The sequence below is a fragment of the Ammospiza nelsoni genome, chromosome 1 (assembly GCF_027579445.1).
Source record: "Ammospiza nelsoni isolate bAmmNel1 chromosome 1, bAmmNel1.pri, whole genome shotgun sequence".
In the NCBI taxonomy this organism is placed as follows: Eukaryota; Metazoa; Chordata; class Aves; order Passeriformes; family Passerellidae; genus Ammospiza; species Ammospiza nelsoni.
In genome coordinates, this window is record NC_080633.1 from 92,616,645 (window position 1) to 92,639,760 (window position 23,116).

The window sequence follows — 23,116 nt, forward strand, 5'->3', positions numbered from 1 at the left end:
TAAAACTTTACCATGCATTTAATTATCTTGTCATTACAGCTTTAATAATGCTATGGATGATGAGATTTTAACCACTAAGTTGAATTTAAAATAATTATATTATGAAAAATTATTGTATTAAAAAGAAAGATAACATCTCCAAAAGAACCACCAAAAGATGTCAGAACAGTTGTCACTATCATAAGCACTTTTTTCTGTAATGCTTCCATTGTGAGCAAGTTAGTTGATTATATTCTCGCTTGCTTTATAAGAGTTGCCAAATTTACACCTGCAGCTGTTTTCCCTCTGATATTCCCAGGGTAAATAAATGTAGTATTTTTGCTGTGAACAGAGTAATTTATGTGCTACTAACATAATCTCTGTGTATCACCTGCCAATTCCCACCCCGCTGTGAGAAGGCAGCCGCCACTTTGACAATAACAATGCAACACTGCTACAGTTTAATCCTACTTGGTGGTTCTTTCTTCCATAGCCGTCCGTCCTTACTTCGAACTGCAGAGCAGTGCAACGCCCCTCAAAGTCCAGTGATCAGGGTTCTGCACTGTTCTCAGATGCAAAGAGAAGATGTAGGTCAGGTCTGTTCTCTGAGGCTTTCTGTAGACAGGGCAGCAGTACACATTTCCATGTTGCCTCCTCGCGTCGCTTGGCGCTGTTGTGCTCACCGCATACACGTGGACCACGGGAAGGCTAGTGAACAGCACCTGAGAAGGTAAAAGATACACAGGGCTCAGCAGAACAGAAGCAGGACAGGGTGCCTGAATTCTAGAACTAGAACTAGAACTAGATTCAGTGATGGCCTTCAGCAAAAGCACCTCAGCAGAGTACATGTGAGAGTACACTCACTACTACACTCACTACTAAGTCCTACACTCACTAATATCTTGACACTAACTTTAAGCCAATGGCAGCTCAGGGACAACAGCCATCAGGAAGCCTGTTGGAAGGAAAGGAGAGCAGAAAAGTAGAAACATGGAAACCCACATGCTGTGGAGGTAGATGGAAAAATTTCAGGGTGGTTCTAGGAGACACAACAACCATTGCCTTTTTTCCCTTACTTTGCCCCTTTCACTGGTGTTTCCCATTCTTTCCCCACCTCTTTTTTCCTGAATGTCAGGACTAGAGCTACAAAAACCAAGCTGCAAACCTCTATACTGCTGACAGTGGAGCTTCTAACATCCAACGTGCTTCTTGGGCATTTACCAAACTTGATCACCTCAGGTCCTCCACCAAGATAAAGTATTCATTGTCAGGGGATAAAACAGACCCAGAGCCAAGAGCAACATGGAACTCTGCTGAACACTCCAGAGCACATGAGTAAAACTCCATGTTTGAAGGGGTCTTTTGACAAACCAGGCAACAGAAGTTACAGCTGGCAAGGTTTAGTTTGGAAAATTTTCTCTCAGTCAGACACAGAAGTGTTTTACCCATGGACAGGAATTACCTCAATTCCAATTCCAGGACAGTTAGCACTGGCTTGGAAAAAGTGTACCAGTGCAAACAATGACAACTTTCCCTGGACCTTGACTACAGTATCCAAACATTACTCCATAGCTAGATTTTAAATCTGCTTAGTCACATCACTAAAATATAACTCAATGCATGGATAACTGAGCATAAGACCAGAACTAATACTCTGCCTCATATTAAAGCACAAACACTGGGGATTTCTAGTCAACCAAACAATGACCTCCATATCAAACCTAGCCCAGGGCTTTGGAAGCTTTGATAAGGTCCCCCTTGGTCAGTCAAAAGAAGACTGGCTATGGGGTGCACTATTTTATTCAAACATAACTGTGCTGCTAGGGCCCCTGAAGCCAAGAAGCCCAGCATCTGGTCTGCTATAGTGCTATGCATCCTAAATTCATTTTCTGACAGAAGTATTTTTGTTCACTTCTGGCAGGTAAAGAGTCTGTCCTCTTCCCAGCACCGCTAGTGTTGGTTGCCCTCTTAAAACCTGTTGTGAAACCACCGCTGCAGGCACTCAGCATTCTTCCTGGCTTTCCCAGAGCACATGCAATATGCCCCAGCCTGCTACACTGACTCAGTCCTCACCTTTGGTGCTGACTCGATCAGCTTGCTGTTCCTGCGGTCCCAGCCGGCCCCTTCGAGGAACAGGCTGTGTATGTAAACCCCACCAAGGTCAGCAGGAGGAGGGCCAACAACATCTTCTTTCATCATCTTGGTCACTTCACTGCATAAAACAACACTGTCCAGCTCCCACCCTTTGGCTAAATTCATGCGTGTTGTCTCTTGCCTCATGGCTGTTAGGAATCCCTAAGGAGACACGCAGGAATATGGCAGAGAGGAGTTTTTTAAAGCCTTGAATTTAAACCATTTACAACTTTTTTTTTTTTCCTATGTAAGTGACACCAGCTGTATTAAAGCCCATCCCACAGAATTTCATGTGCATATAAACTAAATTCGGTAGTGTAAATCCAGTACCATGCGTCCATACATGACTGGTGTGCACATGTTGGTGCTAAGCAGCCCCCAAGTTAGCTTCACAATATATCAGAAGTGTCTGTATAATTCACCTCTCATGCCTTTTTTTACAACCAACCAGATGGAGAGAGGTATATAATGTGATTATATACCAGATTAATGTGTTTTGAGAGATTCCAAACACAGGTGATTTCTCATTTCTCTAACACTGGCTATATTATTCATCTTTTCTTATACTAATGTTTAAGAAATGCTTTTCAGTCAACAAATAAGCCTTTACAGAACACCAAGGAAGTAACAGCTGGAATCATGCCATTAAATACTGAAATGCCTTTGACACTTTGCTCAGTGAAGTCTTTACACACTACAATAACATAGTGTTTTAGACAACAGCAAGATAAACCCAGAGCACTCCAGCAGCACAGAATAAAACTAACTCTCTGTTCTAGAGAGCTACAATCTCATGGCATTTGTATAAGCTATCAAAAGACAAGCCAGGCTGAAAATGTTAGTTAGCTTCCCTGATACAGCTGTCCATGGGAAAGCACAATTCAGTATGTGGGAAGTGCCTTAGTCCTTAGAGATGGGAGGGTAGACTCCTTTGCTGTTCCAGTGGTCATGTTGTAGATGTGGAAACCCATTTGTGTAGTGAGGAGGTGAACAAATAAAACAAAAAATTGAATATGCAGGAGCAATGGAAAGGACACCTAGGAAAGAGCAAGTTTCTCGACATATTTCAGAACAGGGAACTAAAGCCTCTGGAGACAGAGAAGGGGGCATAGAGAGCCACATGAGGAACAAAGAGAGGTGGGAATCGGTGAGCCAACAGCACAGCAAGGAAGAAATCAAGATGGGAAGGAGGGAATTGAATGAGGGAATTGAAAAAGTTTTTTCTTCAGTATGCACAGAGCGGGATGCTCCGTTGAGCTAACCATTAGGGTCAAATGAATGGAAAGAAGTCAGATGTGGGAAAATCCACAAATTGTCTACTGAATGCAGGGGCCAGTCTCTGGCTGATAGCACTGGAGTGCTCCAAGCACTTGGTAGCCATGCAATGCCCTTCAAGTTGTGAGAACATGAGATGACTTTCAGGAACCCAGATGTTTCTGTTAATTCACACTGGTTGCTTCTCATTAATATAATCCCAGAGACCCCAGGACAAGTGTTTTAAAGAGGCTTTGTGATAGCACAGATAATGGTAATTGCGTTCAAAGTGGTTGAGAACTCCAGTGTATTGCTGAGGGAGACGTGATTAAAGGCCAAATTCTTCTATCAGAAATGCCATTAAAGGAAAGCAGAATCGCTGCAGTAATTTGTGGAATTTTAATTTGTAGAAACATGCTAGAACCAATAGTTTAAAATACATGAAGTGTTCACTGCTGTAAGGCCCCAGAGGGCTACTGGATCCCAGATAAACTGAAATATTAAAGAAAGAAGACCCTGAAGAGGACAGAGCCATGACTGTATAAAGGGAATCAATTCAAAGGCACCATGGAAACACTGGAATAAAAGTAAGCTCCAAGCTGTGAGTTGTCTCCAGGGATAAGGTTTAGATAGCAGATTATTCCTAGAGATTGCAGGACCTATACACTTTCTGCAGTGGGACTTTTCATGCTTATCTGCTCATTTGAATGAATCCTAGACACATTTGAAGACTGCAGCTGTGAGCTGGAGGCCCAGCTGGGTGTTCCAGAGTGGGTGAATGGCGCAACAAAGAGCAAGACAGAATCAAGTGGCTTGAGGTGCCACTGTACATCTGAGGCTCTGGTTCATCCCAAAATCCTCTGTCAGGGACATAATGCACCAGTTGCCATGGCATTTGTTTCAGTTTCTGGCAATCCTTTCTTTTTTTGTTTTGTTTTGGTTGGTTGGTTAGCTTTTTGGTATTTTTCTTGTACATGTGTGTTTGCCTTTTCCTCAATTTCTCCTTGTCCAGCTCACTGAAGCCTGCAAAAGCTTTGCCCCTTGGCCTTTTAACAACTCATGTGAACTAACTCTGAACCTTCTAGTGAGGGAAAGCAGATACACATGGAAATCAGTTAAGTCTATTGCTCTCAGAATCATATTCTCTCCTTTCTCTTACTTTGGAGGTTCCTTGTTTGTCACTTTGCAAATACTGAGCAGATTATGGCAGATTTGCTAGAACTCTGAGGAATGGATTTGCGGACACTGAGGAATGGAGGCATTCTACTTCATATTCTGATTAGTATTCACATTACTTTGGGGTCATAGGGGCATAGAAGTAGGTTGAGGTGTCATTATGCTTAGTACTACACAAGCAGAAACAGCTTTGCCTCACAGTGCTGAAAATCTATATATAGGACAAGTGACAGGAGCTGGATACAGAGATGCAAACAAGGAAACAATAAAACAGTGTAAGCCACTAAGTGGAAATTGGGAGGTAGAAATGAGAAACACCTAATGTCAAGTTTTTGATGAAAAAAATCCAGTAACCTCAGATTAACTTCCAGCAGGGAAGAAAATTCATGGCATTTCTTGCATTTTTCACCCCAGTTATCTTGGCCCAGTGCAGACACACATGGGGCTTCAGGTTTCTTTTGCATAGAAGTCTGAGCCAGCCCTCATTTGTATCACTAAAAATAAAGATTAACTTCTGTGAAATTACTGAATTTATCCTAGTGTATAAACAGTCCAAGAGTAGGCAGAATCTGGTCCTATATTATTTTTTATTGCCAGAATGCCTCGTTTTCCCAGTGCTATAAATCTATTTTATTGCCTCATGTTATCCGTGGCATTTATCCATTGACTGTGAAGCTAACAGTGAGATACATGCAAGTAGGAAAATGACTTAGGATCTGCATTTCATCTCACAAATGAAAGGATTTTTCTGACAACATCTCAGGTATTACAAACAAACCACTAGAACTGCAGCACTAACACCTCAGCTTGTTTGAGAAGACAAAAATCAATTTTCTGAACACGTGAAATACTGATTTTAAACACAGCAGTACGGCTATTAACAAAATAATAGTTAATTAAATAGAAAATTAGTCTTTCCTCAGGTGAATTGCTTTTAGAATGAGCCACTGCCACAGCCTAGGTTACAGAAAATGGTGACTACAATAACCATCTGATTCTTAGGCTTGTGATTGTCAGCACAAATTAATTTTTTAATCTTTGCACACAATGTATTTAGGGACTTTAGGAACTAGGGGTTATGAAGTGTGTAATTTTTGTATTTCTAGAGGCTTTCTCATTTACTATGGTCTATTAAATCACAATTTGTTTGGGGACATTTTACACTGATTATTTGGCAGCTCTTTTCAGAAATCCAGCTATTTTGATCCAAAAAAATGCAGGCTGCCAACTTTGGGCTGGCAAAATTTCAGAACTGACACAATCCCCGAGCACAAAAAAGCCAGCTGAAATGTCCAGTACCAAATTTCTATCAGCTTTTGCTCATCTGTAGAGCAAAAGCAAACACCAACAAAGCCAAAAGGCTGTTAGGGTTGCATCCAGCTTGATCACTGCAAAAGTTACTTAGAAGTGTTTTAGATTGCTGCTATCAGTGTGTTGTTAGAAAACCAAGTGTGGAAGCATCATAATTTTATTAGAACTCCTACTCCTCTCTCTGCTACTTGAGAACTCTTTACTCAGGGGTTCTGTGAGCCCCCTTCCATGCTATAAAGTTGTACCAGCAGACAGCTGACACACACACAGGTTAGATGATAGATGGATATTTCCCAGCAGTAGTCCTAGAGAGTATAAGCCACTGTTGTTTTCTCTATTCTAGGCAGCTATTTAAGCCAGCTTTTGCATTGCTAACAAGTACTGAGATTAAAATAGATCTTTGAAATAGCTCTTTCCTAAGGCTTCATAGAAACCTGTTGGCTGGATACTCTCACAATGACTCATTACCACAACTCATACTTCCCACAAACATCTGTGCATCATAAAAAGCTTTAATGAATGTGGATAGCTCCACAAAGAAACTACACATCATCTAGGTATGTATACTTTACTTCTTTTAACTCTGCTCTCAGCTGTTCCCTTTTTGTGTTTCATTTCATGCCAGGTTTTTATTTTAGATAGTGCAGATGAGAGGTTGTATTTTTTATATGTCTCTGCAGACCCTGTCTGGCACAATTCTGGGGTGGTATGAATAACAAACCTTCCATTAAAAGGAACTGATTTGCAAGGATTGAGAACCAAGTCCAAATCTCTTCTTCCTATGTCAAGGTTCTGGAACTTATCTTGTTTTGTACTCAGAGGGATTTTCATGCAATAAATAAAAAAGAGATTACTGTAGAAGAAGAGGTAAAAAAATTAAGTTGAAATGCAAAAGCATTTACTTACCCAATTTCCTCACTATAATTAAAGCAGCCAAAAGATGTATTTCATTATTTCAGGAGCAATATTTTGTTCTAGCAAAAATTTCTTCAGTAGATACCAAAGACGTTTTATTCTATATTTATGCTAAAAAATTAATATAGATTATACTTCAAATAGTCAATATTAAGTCAACTTGAAGTTCTCCCAAGGTCTAATTTAGCTGTTACTCAGAAGTTATGAAGGTCAACGTGGCAATCTTACCTGTGGATTAAAGAATCCTGTCATCCAGAACTGGTTTGGACGGCCATCCTGCAGCCAGCTGCTGAACTGCTGGTTTCGCTCAAGAAGCTCAGTAAACCAAAATCCTAAAGTACTTGACTCCCAGGAAATCCTAAACCACAGTTTTGGAATTCTAGCATCATAAATATTATCTAAAGCATCTTGCAATTCTTCTGACATAATTATGGTTCCTGGAAAATAAGTAAAATGTTCAGAATGAACTTTCCCCTAGCTTGCAAAGGCAATTAAAACTTCCAAATGACATTCAAAGTCTAATAAACCCTCTTTTGTTGTGCCTTAATTGCACACCTGTAGCACTGCAGTCTTATCAGTTTGCAGTTAATTTGTTCAAAATTATAAGACTTGATTCAAAGCTGAAGGTGATAAGATAAATGATATTTCTTCTGTTGTTTTGATCAGAAACAAAGATATGTTTCTTAAACAACTTCTTCTCCCTCATACACATTATTTGTATTCATTATATTCACAGTGTGTCTGGAATGTGATTAATCATTGAAAACTGTTTTATAAATTTTAATGGATCCTACATGCATGATCAATGGTAGAGATATACTGTGTAACTCATCTATATCCTAAGCATGTACTGGCTGTGATTATATTCATGAAATTCACTATTACTAATGATAACTTTGTACATTTCCATTATCAAAATTCTCAATGGGAAAGCGGAAGGTAAAATAAAGCTAAAGGCAGGATTTTTTTTTTGGCAGTGCATACTCACATATTCCACACATAGTGCTGTTCTCTCCACTGAAATGTTGGCGTTTACTAAGACAGTGATTTTTCAGTGACACTCACTCTCCCAGGTGCTAGAAGTTCCTACACCTTGTATACTCTCAATAGAGATCTGGAACACAGCCATGCCTCAGGATGACTTCTCTGTTCCAGAAACTGGTTCTATTATTCTCTTACATAAACCGGTCTGGTACCCCAACTTTGATTAAATATTCATATAAAATCAAAGTTCAATGTATCATCACACACACAGCTGCTATAATTCCCACAAGGACAGCATGAGACACCAAACAGAATTAAGTGGCTTCCACCACAGAACATGTAAAGGAAAGGGAAGTGGTCTGGGTGACTGCAAAGAAAAACTGCAATGGTCCATGCAAACATACCCATAAGGAAATGTGGCCTGCAAAAAGAAAGCATTTCAAATCCCTTCCTTCCACTGAGGTTGACAGGGCTTCAGCTGAGGGGAAGGAAAAGACCATCAAGAAACCAAACACCAGCTTAATTTTGAACAGATCATTACAACATAATCAGTCCTTATAGCAGTGTGTGCAAATTTAGTGCATTCTACAATATATAAATGGCAAATAGGCCTCAATTTCTTCTACTAGATAATGCGTGATCTGTTTCCATTTATATGCACCTCCTTTTGTGCAACAAATTATTTGAGAAAACCATTAGCTTTTACCAAACTGTAAATATTAAAAAAAACACACCTCTCCTGCATTTTCTGCAATTGCTTTGTAACCAGGCTCAGAATCACATTCTGGGTTAGCTAAGAGACTTTTATGACATAAATTATAAGCCTAAGAGAACCAACATGTAAGAAAGAAGCCACTCCATGTCTTCTCCACTTTGCTTAGAAAAATGTAGTATTACACCATTTAGAGACAGAAAAAAGTGGGGGGGAAAGTCTTGCAATGCATGTTGGTTTCAACTTCAGAGCAACTGTACCAAGAGCACAAAACAAGCGAGGAGCATTCTGGTTTAGCCCTGGGGATCGCTACCATTGAACTGAGAAAGAAAGAACTCTTTCATCTCTGGTTATTCCTTGTTTTCAGGCTGATACATTCAACTTTCTCCTTTCTTTCTCAATTCTTCTGGGCAGGCTGGAGCTTTTCAAATAGGGAGATACAACCAGTCTCTGCCCTGAAGCATTGTGAAATCCCTTGGGATGTCTGCCTGCTATGACTCAGAGCAGCTGTTGAGAATGTAAGCCAGAGTGTTCTTGAGGATGAGGTATGTTCACAGCTCAGGCCGTGCCCGTATATCTGCATAAATATTCCTAGTGAGTGGGTGTCATCCCTGGCCGTAGGCATCCAGTGCTTGAATTTCAGCACTAAATGGCATCTGTGGGCGTTGGCATGCATTTCTGCAGCCAAAATAGTGTGATAAAAATAAAAATAATTAACAAAATAAAATAATTGTCAGAAATAAAATCAGTACCATAGGAGAAAAATCATGCCATCTATCTGGACAGAAGTGATAAAGGTATTTGAAAAACTATCTTTGATAAATTGAATTAATAGTACAATGTCATAGGCTTCTCATATTTAAATTCTGGGAACCCCAGAGCACTGTACTATATGAAGAGACTGAATGTCCTATGAACTTAACATGACAGGCTCAAATGTTCTATGAATGAGACATGCCAACTGTTTATAACTTGGTTATTTTGGGGGTTATTCCATGGTATTCTCTTTCTTGAATGGAATAAAGGCCATCCAAAAATGACTGATGAAGGGTCAGATCAGTTAAAGAAAAGAAGGCATTTACATACTTTAAAAATAATATCTACTAGAACCATACTGTTTGCACAGTATTCACAGTTTGGAAATAAGGTTCCCCTTTTTGATTGCCCTACATTTGTACCATCTCCCTTTTAAAGCACATCTAAATCTTTCCTCTTGCTGAGTGGTGAATAACCCAAATAAAACTTCTCAGTTCTGAGGATAACTAGTTGTTATTGAATGATTAAAGTAAATAGTCTGGTTTTTTAAAATGATCTGGTTTTAGGGTGATTCATTCAATAGATATAATGCTTTGAATAGACTAGATGAGGAGCTTGTATTATTTCTTGGAGTTGACCATTTTCACTTTCATAGCTCCCACAAACTGAATCTGAAAACTGGAATTTGTAAAATTTGGATCTGTTTTAAATTTCACATTTATGAAAGTGTCTATCTGGACTAGGAAACTTGCATAGCTCATTTAAATGAGTAGCTAAAGTTAGGAACAAAAGAAGGATCTTAAATTCCAGCATGAACCAAAAAAAGCCTTGGTCCACTGACTGATTCTCTTCCCACAGGCACAGATGTAAATCAAAAAATAACAAGAATAATTATGTAGGACATAAATGAAATGAGAAAAAGCTACTTTCTCCATCAAGTACAATTTGCCAATAGCTGATATCATTATAATAAAATTGGAGACTAGCCCTGGAGGACAATACTTGCTAGACACTGCATCTGTTAAGCTAGCCTGAAGAGTACATGGAGAAAAAAGCTCAGTGAAAGCATCAATCCATTATTGACTGCCCCAGTTCCCAGCCCCAGAAGCTGACCTTTTCAGCCTTTATTCTCAACTTTACCTCCCAAACTACTTCTCTGCTCTTGAAGCAGTCTTACCTTACTTCCACCACCAAGCTCCAATTCCCTCTTCTTTGCTGAACGTGTTGAAAAGAAAATACCAACTTGTTTATAACTTCCTAAGTTTTCCTCTCTTTCTGCCTTATGGCAACAGCTAACACTTGCCTGTGTTTTCTCCAAAGCTTTTTTAATTTTTCCACCCAAAGGCACAAGGTATAAAAGTGAATATATGTTTTCCTATACCTAAAACTATATTTTGCAAGATTTAGTATGGTTCTGCCAGCTCTGTGACCACCACTGCTGTGCTGATAGAAGCTGACTTTGCTTCAGGCAGCTCTTTGGGTATTTTCCTCTTTCTTCACTTTCAGTAATTGGTCACTTAAGCATTTTGAGGTAATTCCCAGGAAGTTCTCAGAAGCTCACTTAAACTCCACCACGCTGTTTTAATCCTAAGGCCCCTCAAAAGTTTGTCACTTTCTTTTGCTTCAACTCTAGAACAGGAAGGGTAAAACAGGCAGCCAAGACCTGCAATGCACAACACTCTCTCCATGTTTTATTTGTAGGCTGGTATTCTCTCCAGCACCATCTAACCTTTGCCCCTGATCTGATTTCTCTTTAAAGTTTAAGTTTACAGCAGTAATTTGAAGATGAAAATCCACACATACCTCTCCAAAAAAAGTAATACTAATCACTACCCTGAGCTACAGCAATACAACAGGCAGAAAAACTCTACTCTGCAGTTTGTCCTTAATGTGCAATGTGTGTTTCTAAACAGTTGTCCTGGCCAGCATCATGGCAGGCATATGCAACACCTATTAAGGAGTTCAGAAATGATGTGCCACACTGTGAAGGACAACAGGAGGCATTCTGGCATTCTTATCAGGATGAGAATTAAATAATGGATGAGAGCTGCTGAGCCAAGAGTAACTACACCACAAGACATACTAGACTCATCCTCTTCATTCCTCAAATGATCTCCCCATTGTTACATTCCACTAATGTCTTTACTGAGTGCTCTTAATTATTTTCAAACAAAATCCTCATCCAAAAGTGATGAATTCCTTCAAGCCCCACAAACACACACACAGACACACACATATACACACACATACATACATATACACACAGTACAACTTAGTAAGGTAAGAGCCCAAGATCTTTCTATTACCATTGTTAGCAAGCCAAACTAAAACTGTGTGTTAGCAGTCTAACACCATTACAAGTCAAAATAAAACTTAGCCAGACATGGGGAATGAGTCCATACTTCTTCCTTTCATGGGAAATTACCTTTCCTGTGCACTCTGGCAAGACTAGTTTCCTGAGCTTCACTTTCTCACCATGTAGGTTAAAATAAATTACCAGCTACCTTTTTTGACTCTTTTGGGCTTCATTTATATCCCTGTTATAAGGTGCTACATACAAAGGAACAGAAATTCCTTTTGGCATCATGATACAAATGGTACTTTCAACTTCATGGTGTTCTGAGTTGGAAAAAAGTAATTCTGGAAACCCAGGGCACCAGGAATATTTCTCTATCTGCTCTGGGGTGCCCTGGTCCCCAGGGGAGCAATGACTTTGACCCTCATTCATAGAGAAAGTTTCCTAGACTTCAAGATAGACTAGAATCCACAAAAGTGTGAAATAGATTATAGAGAGTAGTGTAGGTGTATAACTTGGTGAGAAGTCTAGGTTTTGGGATTTTTTGTATGTTTTGGATGGAAGCAAGATGGAGGGAACAGGGTGTTGTCCTGGTTTTCTTCTTCATGCTTCTTCTTCCTTCTTCTTCATGGGTTTGGGTGGCAGTTTGTAATTGGGTGGAAAAGTCTGCATTGCGGCCTCTTTGGGATCAGTTATTGGGTTAAAAGGGAAAATAATCTAGGTGTCATTTCTCAATTGGATAGTTTAGTCTTAAAAGACCTTGTAACAAAAGTTTGTTAGCCATTTTGTGCCTTCTAATGAAAGGCTGCCAAACTCACAATAGTGAGACTGTTTTACTGATAAGAAATAATAAACACTTGAGTCCAAACATGAACTACTGTCTCAAGTGCCTTCAATCCAGACCCAGAGAAATTGATAAGTAGTAAATATTTATCATGGGCTTCACTCATGAGCTTGTGTAGATGACCTAAAAATCCTACACAACTCCTATAACATTTGTAGAACTACATTGCCATAGAACTGCTGTATTTTCAGGAAACATGTTATGAGGAAAGGACTTCTCTCTCCTAACCCTGTAAATACTGTACAAATAGCAGTGGGAGTTCTGTGATCATGGGGCACATATATAACATGAAAAGATTAAAAAATCCAAAGTTTCTCAGATGTTCTTCACTTGTTCATGAAGTGGGCAATTTAGGCAATTCCCAAGGATTAGTTTGAAAACACAAAGCTGTAAGGTACCAGGAACAAGAACCAAGTGGATGTACTTTTATGACCAAAGTAGAACCTAGATATAAGTAATGAGTTAAGCATTTTTTTGTTTCACAAGAAGCCCTTAAACACAATGTTAACTGGGTCAAAAAGAATAAGGATTAAAATCAAACTAAAAGCTGTGCTTATTTCCATTGCCGAGGATTCAATATCCACTTTCAGTGCTACTACAAGTATGCTCCACTTCATTCATGGAAAACACTCCCACAGAATCTCTCTTCTCACTTTCTTCACCAAGAGAAGACATCAAAATGCTTACTACTCTTATTCAATGCATGGAGAAATAAAGACAACCCCACAAAATCTCACAGACAGGCCACATTCAGACAAACTCAAACAAATTCTAAAAGGCTAAGAATAACTGGATGTGTCATTATATTTTATTGCATTTAGAGACAGTGTCTTCACTAGTAGGAGAGAGGGGCTTTGAAGTATCCACTTTACAATAAAGAGTGGGGGATTAGTATTCTGTGCCAGAGGCCTCTACATGGCCAGAGGCAAGAGGTAAGTACACAGGAACTGTACAGCTTGGATACTGCCCTACGAAGAATGGTCATCTTCTGACAGGGGCTCAAGATCTGCTGCTCATAATCCATTAAGGTGTGGCATTTTTGGTGCAAACCCCATGTCTTCTCCTTGTCTCCGAAAAGATTTTTCTGTCTGGAACGTGGCTTCTATTTAGGGCACCCAAGAGGACAACCATCACTGCTGTGTTCTGATTTATGGTGAAGCTCTGTATTATGCCAACTGTGAAATAAACTCTGGGCAATCAATAAGTAATTAAAGCAGAAGTAATGGTTGGGACATAAGTGAGAGTACAAAGTGCAGCTACAATCTAATTACTACAATTTGATCCAGAAAAAGTGTCCCTCTGGGCAGCAAAGTTTATTGGTGGAGATACAAGCTTCTGGGGCATATTTGCCAACAAACATGTTGGACACATGCTGAGCATCCTCACCCCTCCCAAAAGCTGAACTGCTTAATCTGCCCTCTGGACAGAAGGACAAAATTGTGTCCGCAAATTCCTTCTACATCCCTCATGTTCAGCTGCACATGGGCTCTCCCTGAGGAGGGCTTTACATTACCTCAAATTATTCCAAAAGCCCCTGAGGAGGGCTTTAAATTACCTCAAATTACCTCAAAAGCCCCTGAGGAGGGCTTTAAACTCCTCAAATTACCTCAAAAGCCCCTGAGGAGGGCTTTACATTACTGTGGTGAGTAACATCCAAATAACAAGGTCCATCCATTCACATCCAAACTGCAGAATCAGATATTCAGACTTCCTTTCACAACCTAAAAACACACTATATTCTTAAACACCAAATTTACTTGAAATTTTAGGTCTGATTAAAGTCGGCGTTGGGTCTTAACAGGATTGTGAAGCCAGAGCCAGATACATGAACAGGGCAGATGTCAAAAATTACATGACCTGTTCCAGCAGGCACATCAGTTTTACCTCATTGTAAAGAAAATTAAGCACCTCAGATGACCTGAGATTGCAGTTGACTCATTTTGGGAGAGAATTTAGTATGAGAGAGTTTGGGGTTTTCCCATTTGCTGAGATAGAGTGCCTAAATGTTCTTTCCATCTCCTAATTAACAGTCTACCATATGCACTGGATATAGCATGAACATGCCAGAAGCCATTAATTGTTATTGTTAACTATACATCCAATTTTGTTTTCAGAGCAATTTTTCACTATATTTAACTTGCTTGTCTGTAAGAAATTATGTTTTAGAGAATTGCATGAAAGTTACAGCATTAACTTGATTAAACATCTGGCAGAGGACTGCGCCCACTGTGGAACTGAATGTGAAGTGCAAATAAATTATGTTACTCATCCAGCCTCTGCAGAATATTATACATATTGAGAATTTAAATATATCTGTCACAATCAAGGAAAGACTAACACTTTCTTAGATGGAAAATATACCTTTTATATACTTGAAAAGTGATTCTATTCTCATATAAAAGGGAACTTTCAGCTCAGAAAGAGAGGACAATTGTTTCTTCCAGCCTGATCTTTACATATGTTATTGCAGGATATGAAAGATTATTAGCCTTGGGCACATCTTTCCTAGATTCAGATTAGAGGCATGAGGTTTCTGAAGCATGTCTTGTTGTCTTAGTGTATCACACAAATGATAGAGAAAAAGAAATCCCTTTTGATCCTTATGTAATAAAAATACAAATTAAAAAATAATGCCCCCTCATGAAAGACATTGTCAGAACACCAGTAAGACAGATTACAGTAATGCCATCAGCTGTGTCAGAAGGGACTAATTCTGAGGCGTTCTGACCTGCTCCCTGTGAGGACAGCTTGCTCTGTCAGATAATTTCTGTGTCTCTGCTAGAGAACAGCAGACTTGGGTGAGAGCTTTACCAGTGGAATCTACCCATTCCTGCTCCATTTTGATTTGTTAATTCAAAAAGTTTGGCTGAGCAACAGCACACTTTCCTTCCTGGGTTTTTCAACTCTTGCAAAAGAGGAAGCAAAATAGGAAGTGAAAACAAAAAGCAGATGGCAACATCATTATCCCGTCTTTTTCCTCACTCTTTTTCTGATCAAATTCTCCATCTGCTTCCAGTTGCCTCTACTCTTGGGGTTTTTTAACTTCATTCACCATTGCTCACTTTCAGCCAAATACTCCTGTGTCTCTGAGAGATTTAGAGTGCTGTTTCCTGCCTCCTGTGAAGCCTACATGAAGAACTCTCTCTTTTGATTGACACTGCCACTCACTTCAGCTTCCATTTAGAGACATGCCATTTGGTATAGCCAGTTCCACAAATGTGTCAAATTTCACCTTAAATTGGAGTCTTTTTCACCTTGCCTCCTGAGTTCCCTGTCTCTCAATTACTTAGCAGCAACCCTTCTACCTTGTTCTATATCACTATGTCTCAGCCTAATTTCTTAAATAACTCTGGTATACACGGCGCATGGACTTTTCCATGCAATTCCTCTGAGCTCTGGAGGATCCTAGAGAGAATCACAGAAGTGAAGTAGTGCTAAGGGACACGAACTGCAATACTGGAGAAGATGAGTGCAGAATAAATTTAGGTGGAGTGTCCTTAGAGATGCAATCAGGAGATTTTAAGGGCTAGAATTAGTGGTCATATGATAAAGACAGAGAAAAAGAGAAAAACAGTGTGAGGGAAGGAACAAAAGAGAAAGGAAGGAAACGAGAAGAAATATTTATTTAGTTATATGGTATAAGCAACTGCTAGCAATAAGCATTGCACCTTAGTTACAATGTTTGATAGCGTAGCTTACCATCAATAGCCAATTTGAGATCCGTCAGTGTAGTTCGAACTCTGGATATAACAAGTTGCATCCGGTCAATTTCTTGACGGAGAAATATGTTTATGGGCTGAAAAGCTCCCATCTTTTGAAGTTGTGCTTTCACCTAAAAAAGAATAGTGCAATGATTATAAAATCTAATCTCCTGTTTGCCATGCAATAATTTTTGAAAGCAAAAACATTTTCAGAAAAGCAACATTTTAGTAACAGATGGCCATTCAAGTCCTGTGCCAACTGTAAGATTTAGCACACTGTGACTCATTAGCTTACCAGAACGAGCTCCTCCATCATTCTAAGAAGGGAAAGTTCCCTCTTTTTGAAGGGACACAGCAGTTCCTTCTGTCCTTGTTAGGCTGCAGGGTCTTAGATCTTAAAATAAAAAAACCCACATGCTACACAAAAGCACTGTTTGATGGTAACTTATTTGTATTTCCAAATTGTGCTGGGTGAACTTTGTCACCTTTTCTTGCTCTGCTGAGCTGAAATAATGCAGCAAATGGAGTTCCACTTAACAAGAACAATGATATGTAAAAGCTGCTACTTTCAGTAGCATGTGACTTGTTCATAAGACAAGATGCTCATGGATACACTACTAGAGAGGCAAGACTGCCAGAAATAATACAGATGCCACAGAAATCTGTTACACCATTTTGCAAGTAGAAGCCTTTGGCCTTTTTAGTTTTCAAGGGCAACAGTTTCTCTCAAATTCAACAGAGAATATTTTCAAAAGGGAATCAGTTGCCTGTGTTGGTTAAGGACAAGTCATAATGACAATAGCAATAGCATTCCCTGTCTCATTTTGCATATGATGTGTACGGAATGTGCTTCAGACATGCACTGTATGTTCCATGTATATCAAAATTCACTGTGTACTACACTGCATGAGAGAGGGTTTAATGGCACCTGCAAAAATCATGGTGCCTATAGCCCACCCAGTACCAGAATTCCTGATTTTTCACACTTTCGACAGTTGTTCCTCTCTTTTAGAAAGCACCAATGGCTCATATATCTCAATATATACATTATTATAGATACTATACATTTTAAACAAATAATAAACATTACTAAAGATTTAATTATTACCATGAATAGCAAATTTCTGCAAGATTAATATCATATAGCAGATGAGTAGTTATAATCACTAGTATAAATATGCAAATGCTTTGGCAATTTCCAAATCTTAAATTTTAACTCCAAGCCCAGTAAAATACTCTTTCTCAACTTTTTATGCTATTCTCCTTGGGAGACAGCTATCAGCAAGGTTATTCATCATATTTTAATCACAAGGACCCATGGGTTTGTCAGACAGAATGTCCAAGAAATAGGTGCCAGCCAATTATGCTAATGCTTTGCAGTGTGACAGTACATTTTACAGACTGAGTTAATGCGTCCTGCCTGTGAAAGAGAAAAAAATACTTAAACCAGCTATCATAGACTAGAGCTGAGGCAGTAAAGTTTTTGGATGATCCACACAGTGAAGTATTCTGATTATTTCATACAAAATCCAGGGAAAACTTCTGCTTTCTGAAAAATTCACAGGAATTGGTAATTCTGCTTCTTGAAAAAAAGTAAAAACATTTATTTTTTTCAGAATACTTAGAAGTCTAGTGCACGCCAATAATAAGAAAGGAATTATACAGAATATAGTCTAAGTATTTTATCCCTTATATAAGAAACACACTTCTTATTTCTAGTCTACAAATCATGTGTTCCTTTTGGGGATCATTTAGAGGAAGAATTCTCCCACTTGAGGAAAAATTGTATGGAAGATGTTATTAAAGGGGTTATATTCAAAAATATTAATAGTTATGACTCTACAAAAAGGACATGAAATAAAGATTCTAAATATTACAGTGCTGATAATTTTACAATTTACCTAGTGAATTCTCAGAACTAACGCAATCTTCTGGTTTACTTTCATGTACCTACAAAATACCTATAATATTTTGAATAAGGTAGGCAACCAATAAAGCAGAAATTTGCTTGTCAAACCTAAATATGCTCAGAAGACTCAGTCTGGAGCACCAAGCACAACCAGGTATTAAAACTGAAAAAAGAATTCCATACTTCTTACTTTATTGTATACAAATCAATCCTGATCTATGGTGAGATTTACTTTTTACTCTCACTTTATGGTGAGAGTATAACACAGTGCATTTCTTGGAAATCTTGCTGCTAAGATTAATTTCAAATACAAGCAATGAAGTATGATTAACTAGTTTTTTATTAGAATTCTTCTTATCAAGCAATCAGATGATTTACATCCAGGGCTGTATTCATTATGACATAAAGATATGGATACCGACTCTCAGAAAAAAACCTTCAAAAGATTAAACTCATTAACCAAAATAGCTTTTCTGAGATTAGTATACTAATTCCATAAATCCCACTTAGAACATCCCCTTTTCATTATGCAAACAGCTATCATCCAACATAAAACAATGTGATTTAAGAAAGGAGCTACAAAAATCATAATCTCAATAGCTTTGTCTATATAATTTTGCAATGCATATCTCTACTGTCAGATTCCTTTATGCATATTTCTTAACTGTCCTTAGGTCACCAGTTTCTTTGTCAGCACATACTTTATAGGACTATCAGTAGAAAAGTAGTCGCTGAACTCATGCCATGATCATTGATCAAGTTGCTGTAGTAGGGACTGCCTAGGGTTTTCAGTAAATGCTATTTTTTAAAATCAGACTTAGTTACTTGCTACGTTCTTTGTCAGCAGAAATGGGAAGTCCATCACTCTGTAGATGGATAAGCCAAAGCTCTTTTCAAGGAATGTCAAGGACCCCTTCCTTGCTGCACATAAGGAAGCAGACAGCAAAATACATAGAAAATAGGAGCTCTAGAGATAGATGACCACCATATCTGATAGTGTTGATAAGTACACACATTACAGAATAATTTATGTCAGTGTTTCACTTCAGACCCTGAATTATTTTTTTAAATTTTATTTTTGTTTTGTTTTTTTTTTTTGGTAGCAAAACCCCTGCACTGAAAACTAGATTCCAGGCACACAAAGGTCTTAGCTTCAAATTAAGCTAATCCAAAAAGTCTGCTTCAGGGACTCTAAGGTACTTCAATTACTAATGGGTTCAGCCTAAAGGCCCAGACTAGAGTTAGACCAAGGCAAATTCCCCAGCAAAACATCTAATGAAGCCTGGGGTTCTCAGAAAAATTCCTATTTCCATGCAGTGCTTGCTAATGTAGCCATAGCCTTAGAGGAATTACAGTTAATCAATACTACAAATAATATTTGAGGAAAAAAACTGCTGCTTGTTATTCCCTAGAATGCTGTTTTTCAAGATGCAAGGATCATTTTCATTGGAAATATGTCTGTGTGACAGGCTGACATTTATTCTTGCACCTGTCTTCACTCACATGGACTGACTGGACCTAATCATTTGACCACTAATCTCTCTGTAACCTGCAAGGCGAGACCCAGAAGCAAAAAGGTTCATAAAAGCAGAATTCTTAGAGAAAAATGAGGACAGTTTCAGGTCAGGAGGAAGGTTTATTTTGCTTTTCCACCACCTGTGTCAAACCACAGGCTGAGAAAGCATGCAAAGGTGACTAGTTTTGTTTCTACTCTTTTGGGTAAGTTACTTAACTGATGAGAAGCATTACAAGAACACAACAATAGAAGCAGCAGACATAATGGGGTAAAATTGTTGCCCTGATTTGAAAGTTGTTGAGACTGAAGTCATTGCTGAAGGCTAATAATTGAGAAATGAAGGCCTCTCTGTGACAGCCTGAAATTTCCCTGGATTCACAATGTATCAAGAGAAAATACAATCCAGAGCTCTGAATGTCAGCAAATAATTGGTTTTGGTACCATCTGTCCCTAACCCAGTCTGCTGGGGTTGTAGCTCTGTGCAAATTCACTCCACATTTTCTAAAGGGAGCCACAAGAACTGATCAAAGGTAGCACAAGCACCTGCCACTTTCCCTGAAGAGAATTTGCTTTTAATTACCTTCATTGTTTCCAAAAAATTTTGCTCCTTTTCTCCACTGATAGTATCTTTGTACCTATGTTTTCAAAGACTAACTAACACATCATGGCATTACTGGAGCACAATATTATTCTAAAAGCAAACCCAAGCTGCACTGCTAGGACTAATGAATGTTTCTCTTTTTACTGATCTCTTCCAATAAGGAAAATGCATATAAACTCTTTTTCTAGACACACTCCCTCAGTCTTTTCAGTTTAGGATATTTGTTTTATTTGTTTCGGATTTATTAAACTGATTAGTATGTAACAATCTCCTGAATGACCAAATGTTGACTTAAATTGACAAACAACAGAACCCATCTCGTTCTCTTTTTTTTTCCTCAGACATTGCAGGAAGTAATTACATAATCCATTTCACTCCTTTTGCTTCCAAGCATAATTTCATTTGCCATTTTGTAGCATCTGCCAAACTGTTGCTTCTTTCCTCAGAGAATACCTAAACTCTCCCTTCTTTTCTGCTCTGACTGATGAAATTCTTGGTTATACATTAGTGAGCATGATATTATTTTTCTATATTTGTATTTTAATCATTTGGGCTTGGGGCTTTTATCTGTTTATGCAAACTTGCATTTAAAAATTTAGCTTTCTTTACAGATCACTCCAGCCATATCCATGCTTTCTAAAAGGTTCCAGAATAATTGAATGACACTTCAAATGAGATATACATCTGATATAGATTTTTTTGGTTATTGTGTAGATGTGGCCACACTTGTGGCACATAAGCAACACATAAGACGTGGAACTGGGCACTAATGGAAGAAAAGGGAAATTTCCGTACAACAAGGAAAGAATTTGGAAAGACCAAATCAAGTTCTAAGATGAAGAGAATGAGACAAGTTCTAAAATGTAGAGGAAGAGACAAAGGGTAAATTCACTAAGCAGACTGAAGAAATATTGAAAAATCAGGGTCCAGAAGAAACAACACCAAATCTCGTAACACTACAGAATTAAAATCTGTAGATGCTGTAGTGCAGCTGAGACAGCCAAGGAGATATACAGCAGAATACATTATTAGCAATAAAAAACTACTAGAAAATGAACAGAGGACACTCTCTAGATGGTCAGAGCAAAGGAATGACTACCATGCTACAGAAACTAAGTATAATTTTTGAATGTTTCTAAAGAAAAGTACCGTGCCATCTATCAGTAGTGCAGGCTGAAAAAAAGGCACATAAATAGAGTGGTATGATTAATCAAAGTGAAGTGTAATTCACAAATGAAGATGCACAGAGCTTTAGAAAACTAGATATCCCCAGAAAGAGGTGGTGTCTACACTAACTGAACTCAGAATGCGTCTACAAGAAATACAGAAGAAAAAAGTAGATCCAAGAGCACATTCTCTGTACAAACTTCATTCTCCTTGGTTGGATCATAACAGGACAGCTATTAAGCAAATCAAAGCAAAATAAGTTTCCTTTGAAGTTCATAGAAGATGTAAGAGAAACAGCACTGAAACAAGGAAATGTTAATTTTGAGCATCATTGCAATGATGACTGCTTATTAGAAAATAAAACCCCTCATGTATGATTGGCAGATGATGAGAAAAGATAATTTGTCATACTGCTTGATGATGAGAGTGAAAGAGCAATGAAAAAAATTGGTGGTGATTTTTTTTTTAAATACAGACACATGAAACAGTATGTATTATATACAAATACAAATACAGCAGTAAAATAGAGAGAGACAACTCAAGAGTGAAGGACTGAACACCTGAAATAATCTTTTCAGACCCTTTGCCCTTAACCACAGTCCCTGGCTCCAGAACTGGTGGTCTCCAAAGCTAAGATTTGATGAAGTGACTTAAAAGGGGAGGCATCCCCTACATGTGGTTTGTGTGCATAACCTCAGGGAATAAACCAAGAAGGAAAGAAAGTGAATGAGCCTAAGATTAAACAGAAGATGTGCCAGAGAAAAGCAGTTTAATCCAAAGTGAAATTTAGATTAAACAACTGTGTGTGCATTTTACATGACTGAAAGGTATTGCACAAATTTCCCAGGGGTAAAACCTGAGGTTAAGACTACCCTCTGGTTACAATGTAAAGTGCAGTAAGTACTATTGATGTTTTCTAAGCATTACAAATTATTCAGGAGGAAAAAAGTTGTCAGCTTAACAAGGGAATGGAGAAATAGTCCTTTGGAGGATTTAGCAAGAAGATTTAGCAACTAGAAGAATCTAGTTCCCTAAAAAAGCTTTACTCTGATTGGAAAGATAAGGGAAGAGGACTGAGAAAAATTTAAGGTGCAAATGGTAGTTGTAGATCCAACATGAAAATTATTAAATTTATTAAATTATGAATTATTATTACATTTATTAGATTTAATTTTATTTTCTATTTTTAATACTTATTCACCATTAAATAACAATACAAAAACTAGAAAATTGACTCCATTCTTAATCAAATTCTACAAAAAATTATTTATATAGTTTCATTAGGACATACAATAAGAAGGTGACAAAAAGGAGAAATGCAAACAGGAATGGATAGAAAAGAACAATATGGAGGTAGATAGTAGGAAATGTTACCAAAAAATGCTGCAGATGTAAGTAGCTTGACAACAGGGGAATGACAAGAGAAGTTCCAAGTTGAATTATAACAGTACAAAAGCGGCTATTTATACAAGACATATTCAATCTCAGATTAATAGTAGAAGGGAAGACAGGAAATACTGCTGGGTTCCGAGGACTATTATTTGTTATTTAGGTGGACATTCTGAATTGGCCAGAGAAGAAAATTAGGCACGCATAGCAAGTTGTAATTCCTACTGAGCATTTTACCAGCTTGAACTAAAACCAGGGGAAAAAAAAGGCACCATCAATGCAAAACAGAATTGTAAAGAATAAAATAATGGAAATGAGGGGTTTTTAACATTTACTACTTGGTAAGACAGCAGAACCTACTTATAAAGTGATGCAAGAGTCTCTATGCTGGATTTTTCCATTTAATGGGGCTGTTAATTAAAAGTGCAAGAAAAGAATGACAAAGATACCTCTTATGGCTCAAACCCAAAAAA

The 23,116-nt window shown here is 38.2% G+C and overlaps 1 protein-coding gene across 1 annotated transcript in view; it reads right to left on the minus strand.

Moving 5' to 3' along the window:
* Nucleotides 1–76: 76 nt before the first annotated feature.
* LOC132070926 (dynein axonemal heavy chain 5-like) overlaps nucleotides 77–23,116 on the minus strand; it is a 143,542-nt gene continuing 120,502 nt past the window's right edge. The window contains exons 70-73 of the mRNA XM_059468136.1: nucleotides 16,060–16,192; nucleotides 6,997–7,205; nucleotides 2,053–2,274; nucleotides 77–701 (exon numbers count right to left, since the gene is read on the minus strand). Of these exons, the coding sequence (XP_059324119.1) occupies nucleotides 483–701; nucleotides 2,053–2,274; nucleotides 6,997–7,205; nucleotides 16,060–16,192 (783 nt within the window). The 3' untranslated portion in view covers nucleotides 77–482. The remainder of the gene's footprint in view (nucleotides 702–2,052; nucleotides 2,275–6,996; nucleotides 7,206–16,059; nucleotides 16,193–23,116) is intronic.